The 7,043-nt window shown below is 39.2% G+C and overlaps 1 protein-coding gene across 1 annotated transcript; it reads left to right on the forward strand.

Moving 5' to 3' along the window:
• Positions 1 to 1,936: 1,936 nt before the first annotated feature.
• Positions 1,937 to 4,123, forward strand: LOC112197882 (probable inactive receptor kinase At1g27190). The gene has a single exon (XM_024338821.2). The coding sequence runs from the start codon at positions 2,096 to 2,098 to the stop codon at positions 3,905 to 3,907; it is 1,812 nt and encodes a 603-aa protein (XP_024194589.1). The 5' UTR covers positions 1,937 to 2,095; the 3' UTR covers positions 3,908 to 4,123.
• Positions 4,124 to 7,043: the final 2,920 nt, after the last annotated feature.

Genomic DNA, 7,043 nt, shown 5'->3' on the forward strand with positions numbered 1-7,043 from the left:
TGGAAGCAGCAGTACTAGTACGACTGACGACGTTGGTGGTTTCAGGCCCGGAATGAGCTGCTGCTGGCTGCACTGATCTGATTGTTGTTGTTGTCGACGTCGTCGTGGTTCCCCAACTCATTTTACCAAGAGAAACAGATGAAAGCTTAATGATGTTCGACACCAAAACCATTGATTTCTCACAAAGAGATTTCCTTTTGCGTAGTCCGCTCTTGTGTCTCATAGCTTGCTAGTTAGCTTCAATCCTAAGCTAGCTAGCTTGTTTTACTACTTCCTATCTAGCTAGCAAGCTTGCTACTTTAAATAAAGGACATAAATTAGAGGGGCTTGGTGTCAAGATTGCAAAAGATGCTCTATCCAAAAAAATATTCCAAAAGCTGCAGAACGAAATTGATTTTGAATGGTTTATGACAATCAATCTTGCATCTAAAAAGAAGCTATAATTGAAAAAAGGGAAAGATGATGCTAAGTCAAGCTGTTATGTCTACGGGATTCCAGAAACTAGCTGATTAATTGGCTTAATATAGACTTGACTCTTGTTAGTATTCCCAAATCTTTGATTATTACTACCCTTATTACTTATTATTATATGCGGTTTGGAATTAAGCAAAATTTGCTCAAGACATTAACCAGCTCCTTTTTCTTTTTTTGGTGTTGTGACTTGTGAGGATCTAAAATTCCTTCATAGGTAGGGTTGCTGTCTTGTAATGAGAAGCTAGGAAGAGGAGTACTTTGTACTGAACTATCAATAATTTACAATTTCGTAATGAATATCTATGAAAAAGATCGAGGAAACAAAAGGATCATATTCTAACCTTGTGAGTCTCGTTTGAGCTGTCTCAGTCTACAAATTGACCATAAATAATTAGTTGCTTTAATTCTGCTTATATCAAGCTTAAAGTTTGAACTGAGCGACTAGTCTGCATTTGATGCCCTAGACAGACAAGTATACTTCGTTTCAGCAAGATAGATTCTTCTCTACAGTTTCTCATGATTTGTCAGATTGATTCTTCTCCAAAGCAATACAAACACCTTTTGGTCTAATAAAGGAAGTTATTTTTCATGCCAAGTTTCTATTCCAACATTAGAATCTTTCACTATCATAACATAATTTCCTGTTTTCTTGGGAAAGCATGGCTTTGAGATCTCTGTTATAACATTACTTATTGCTCAATCTGTAATGTTAAGACTTAAGACAGTCGGACCTCCTCGAGCATTGCTCAATCTGTTTCAGTAGTGCTTAAACTACGGCCCTAAACTGCTTATATTCAGAGCCGTTTTCACCTTTGAGACCTAGAGAAGAGAATAGCTAACACATTGGTCTTGCTCGCTGTACTTACCTTCATACCAATCACTTTAATATTTTACTTTGTTTTAGACACTTACTATTGTTAAAAAAAAAAGTGTTATAAACAGTATTTACAAAAAAAAATTAAAAGGACAAATATTTTCATAAACCTTTTGATTCGTTTTGAAGTAATTTCGAATCTTTTTGCAACTTTTAAACTTTCTAAGCTTAAGATTGGCCGTTATATAGAGTTCATTTTCTGTCACAATCATATCAAGAATTCCTAAAGGAAAATTTATTCCCAATATTTCAAAAGTGCATAAACATTATTATATAGGACAAAAAAAATAAAGAAAATCAAGATGAACTCAAAGTTGACCAAGGCTTAATAAAAAGCCCACAGTTCCACCTCATGTGTGGGCCGTGTGGCCCTTGCAGTTGGAATAATCATATAGCCGCTAAAGCCCAACCTAATCTAGAGTCATGTCACGACAAAGGTTCCAAACAAATGGTGAGTGAACTTGGAGTTGGAGTTAGATCTCAATCAATCAACTTTACAACTCCATGACGCACAAAATAGCGCTCAAAATGAGTAGTTTAGTGTTTAATTAATTATACTTAAGCATCCCCAACCGCACCACATCAAGTACAAAACGACGACGTAAGGCCCACAAGTTTTGACTGGTCTTTTTCAAAAGCTGCTCGTTGAAGCTAAACCTCAGTCAAATGGACTCTTCCTCCCTTGCCATCTCGACCATCACCATCATCTTCACCACCTCAAAATCCAAGAAACCGTAACCCTAAACCATGAAGATCGCGTTAGTGTTGCTCATCGTCTTCCTCAACTCGCTCCTCCTCTGCCGTTCGATCGAGGACGACCTCACCTGCCTCGCCGGCGTGAAGAGCTCACTCGCCGACCCCGACGGCCGGCTCAGCCAATGGAACTTGGCCAACAACTCCGTCGCCTCAATCTGCAAGCTCGTCGGAGTTTCGTGCTGGAACGAGAAGGAGAATCGGCTGCTCAGCCTCCAGCTGCCGTCCATGCACCTCGCCGGTCAGCTCCCTGAGTCGCTCAAGTACTGTCATAGCCTCCAAACCCTAGATCTCTCCGGAAATTCTCTCTCCGGTTCGTTGCCGCCGCAAATCTGCGATTGGCTCCCTTACCTTGTGACTCTAGATCTCTCTAATAACCATCTCTCCGGCTCCATTCCGCCGGAGATTGTCAACTGTAAGTTCTTGAATTCTCTGATTTTGAATGATAATCGTCTTTCCGGTTCGATTCCGTATGAGCTGGGCCGGCTCGACCGGTTGAAGAAATTTTCAGTGGCCAATAATGGCCTTTCCGGTACTATCCCATCGGACTTGTCCAAATTCGAGAAGGATGATTTTGATGGTAACAGTGGGCTGTGTGGAAAGCCTCTTGGGTCTAAATGCGGTGGTCTGAGCAGCAAAAGCCTCGGTATTATAATCGCCGCCGGGGCTATTGGTGCGGCGGGGTCGCTGATTTTGGGGCTTGGGATTTGGTGGTGGTTCTTTGTTAGGGGAAGTAAGAAAAAGCAGAGCTTTGGTGGTGTTGGTGAGAAAGGTGTGAGTGGCTGGGTTGGGTTGTTGAAGTCTCACAAGCTTGTTCAAGTGTCTCTATTTCAGAAACCGATTGTGAAAGTCCGGTTAGCTGATTTACTGGTGGCCACCAGCAATTTTGATTCCCAAAACATTGTCATTTCCGGTAGAACAGGGGTTTCGTACAAGGCGGTGTTGCCTGATGGGTCTGCATTGGCAATCAAGCGGCTTACTGGGTGTAAACTCGGAGAGAAGCAGTTTAGGTTGGAGATGAATAGGTTGGGGCAGCTCAGGCATCCCAATTTGGTGCCTTTATTGGGGTTCTGTGTTGTGGAGGAAGAGAAGCTTTTGGTGTATAAGCACATGTATAATGGCACATTGTACTCTCAGTTGCATGGTAGTGGCAATGTGAGTAGCCAGTATGGTTTTTTGGATTGGTTGACACGGTTGAGGATCGGTGTGGGAGCAGCCAGAGGACTTGCTTGGCTGCACCATGCTTGCCAGCCGCCGCAGATGCACCAGAATATTAGCTCGAATGTGATTCTTCTTGATTATGATTTTGAGGCTCGGATAACGGATTTTGGATTGGCGAGGCTGGTGGGTTCTCGTGATTCAAATGATAGCTCGTTTGTGAATGGGGATCTGGGAGAGATTGGTTATGTTGCTCCCGAGTACTCAAGCACAATGGTGGCATCGTTAAAAGGGGATGTCTACGGGTTCGGGGTAGTTCTTTTGGAATTGATTACTGGACAGAAACCTTTAGAAATCAGTAATGTAGTGGAGGGGTTCAAGGGGAATTTGGTGGATTGGGTCTCTCACTTATCAAACACTGGTCGAAGCGTTGATGCCATAGACAATGTATTAGCAGGGAAAGGTCATGATGATGAAATTTTGCAGTTCATGAGGGTGGCTTGCACTTGCGTGGTTGCTAGGCCAAAAGATAGGCCTTCTATGCATCAGGTTTACGAGTCATTGAAGAGCTTGGCCGATAAACATGGTTTCTCTGAACAGTATGATGAATTTCCATTGATGTTTGGCAAACAGGTTCCTGAATCTTGATTTTAATTGACGACTTGTTAGGCTGGGAAAGTGTTAAATGTACAAGATCCTACTGCAGCATTTGGGCACGTCTTCGTTTTATGCTTGTTAAGAGGCATTTTTAGCAGTTGGTATGGTATTTTGAGCATGATTTCCCTTTTGTAATGCCTTCTGTATTATAAAGAAGCATTGTAATTTTCACGTAATCCAGAAGTTGAAATCTCTGTTGTTTTCCAATATTGCTCTGTTCTTTTCAGAAAGCCTAGTAGGAACAACCCATATACAAATCAAGTTTAGGTGCATCTCAGCCCTCGCCTTTGAATCTTTCTCTGAACTTTCACCATCTCGAGGCCCCCCAACTCAACCACTCAATATAGCATATAAAGCCTGGAGTTAAATGAAACAATCATATATGTCTTCTATTCAGTGACTTTCTATACAGACCAGGACGAAGGAAAGTGAAAAAGGAGCCATAACTAAACCACGGCTCTCTCGTGACTACTGTAGAAAATATTTAAGAACCCAGCAGCATCATTCGGAAGAGGCCTTGTTATTATTTATGACTTATCTTTCAGTAGGGTGCGTTTCATGACCCAACCCTGCCATGTGGGGTTATGAAATGTCGGTTTTGCGAAGTTTTTTCATCATCGTCATGTCATATATACCTGCTTGTTTGGCTTTCGGCTTGCCATCATGAGATGGGTGTCGTCCTGAGAGTGCTTGACCACATGGCTTATCACTGTGAGGTGGCTATTGCAATCAGAGAAATTCTTGGGTAGGGGCTGCTACGTGGTAGGGCAGTGCGGCCCACCAATCAAAACTCAAAAAATAAAAATTTTGTTTCAAAACTGTCCTCAATTTACAAGGTAAAATATCCAAAATAACCCCCCTGCTAGACAGTAATTTGAGGGCCGCACTGCCCCACCATGTGGCAGCAATCAATATCACCTTAGAGCAAGTGCACCGGTCTTGCTTTGCCCGGGCAAAAGGGGAGAATGATGATGTGGTGACCAGCCATGGAGAAAAAACAACTTCCACTGGTGAAAGTTTGCCCAACCATAAGTTGGCTTTTGATGACAGAGGGCAGAAAAAAAGGCAAGCTGCTGACTAAATTCTTGCCCGGGTAGAGATGCTGCCAGAAAGAAGGAATGGAGAAGAAAGCATAACGTGGCTGCACAGTAGGAGGCGTCAGATGAACAGTAAAAAGCTGGGTAACGGTCATGCAATCCCAGCCTTCCATTTCAATTAAAGATCTGATGAACAGTGAAAAAGTGAACAGTATTGACCGGGCAAAAAAAACAACGGGTGCAAACCCATGTCCAGTGGCAGTGAATAGTAACTTGACCGGTCAAATTCTTGACTTCTCGACTTTGCATTTTCTTGACTACGGGTGCACTTGCTCTTACTGTGTTTCTTCACATGCTTTGAAATATTGTAGAATTTTCACGTCAGGAATCTGTTATCACATTGTGCCATGACCTTAACATCAAGAGACCAATCATAATTGAAGGGTATTCAAAATTTCAAATGCAGCAAAGTCAGCTTTAGGGTTGTTCTAGTACGGAGGTGGTGACCAAACCCAGATGCCCCTCTCTAGATCGTGGACACTTTCAAGCGAAGTTCTCTTATTATATGCTTTTTGATGATAGAAGTTTCAGTTGGTATTCAGAGTGGGTTATCAAACCTATTCTTTATACATTGGTAGCCAACCACTTAGAATTACATTAGAGTCGGAATAAATTGCAATCAACTACGCTGTAAGCAATTACAAGATTAATTAATTGTCCGGCAGACCCAAAACAGAGACCAAAGAAATGCAGAAAAAAAAGCGCAATCCAACTAGGTCAGACCACTAAGCAGTAAGCATTGCAAGCGCAATAAGAAACATAAATCATGACCATCCATTTATCCAAAGCTACAAGCAAACAATCAAAATACAGAATTAAGCACCAGCATGTATTTAGCTGGAAAAAGAAAAAAGAAAAACTGCGCATTAAAAAGAGTTATCATTGTATCATAATGAGACATATAGTTGATCTAATGATATTTTTCTTCACAATAATAAATTAGGTCCTAAAAGTTTTAATTTTTTTTTTTTGGAAATAAAAAAGTATAGTTTATACATTTCATACTTGATAACTAGCGAAGGTGATGTTTGATTATCGAGACTTGGTTTTGCTTGATTAATTACTTAATATCTATAGTCTGGATTAGAAATAAAGTCAAACTTAAAATTGGCTCGACATAATTCATTTGTTAAAAAGGCCTGAACTTAATTTTGATACATTTACATTTGCTTGTTTTCTCTTGTTTATTTATGATTTCCATTGTAGTAGGATTAGTATATTGTTCAATATTTTCTTGGTAATCCTGATGATTACTATTTAAAAGAATATTCATAAATTGCGAAATGATTCTTGTTGCAATTTTTTTATTTATTTCATCTAACTTTTGAGTTAAATTAATCTACGTGCAAGTTACCTCATGAGGAAGATACCATCTTTCATTCCACAATAGCTTCTTTTGCTAGCAAGTTCCACTTAAACAACACTAGAACAAAACATACCCGATGAGTGTGAACTGTGTGATTAATTAATTAAATAAATGTGAATTTTTTTTTTCAAAGAAGGGAAGAGTTATTACGGATAATGGGAAGTTTTATCGTGGGTGAAATGTACATAGTGGGTAGGTGAGAAGTTACCTGCAGATGTGATATATTGTTTTCTTATATTTTTCAATTTTAATTTTGTTATTTACCTTCTTATCCCTTAATTATTAAATATAATTTTAGATTAATATATGATGTTAGGATCTATATGTAATTTTACACGCACTTTAGCTAACAAAACCTCTTCTATTAATAATAGTATAGATAATAATGTAATTAAATCAAAATCACTGTTAAATTATATTGCTTGATAATCTATGATGAGTTTTTCTATTGGAACCCTCCAAATTTACTCACTTGACCTCTATGCTTTTTACACCTCTTATCAAATTTTCAAATACTAAATTTACTCACTAAACCTCTCTAAATTTCCTCAAATAACCTCACTCATATAATTTGCAAACAAATTATTATCTTTAAAATAAAAAATTTAGTCATTTCAATGATTTAATCACTCTATAAATATTAACTAAATATACATTTCTTAAT

Source organism: Rosa chinensis, chromosome 4 (genome assembly GCF_002994745.2).
Source record: "Rosa chinensis cultivar Old Blush chromosome 4, RchiOBHm-V2, whole genome shotgun sequence".
NCBI lineage: Eukaryota > Viridiplantae > Streptophyta > Magnoliopsida > Rosales > Rosaceae > Rosa > Rosa chinensis.

Bases quoted from the DNA above. Each gene is read 5' to 3' on its own strand.
- LOC112197882 (XM_024338821.2), top strand. From the start codon at position 2,096: ATGAAGATCGCGTTAGTGTTGCTCATCGTCTTCCTCAACTCGCTCCTC.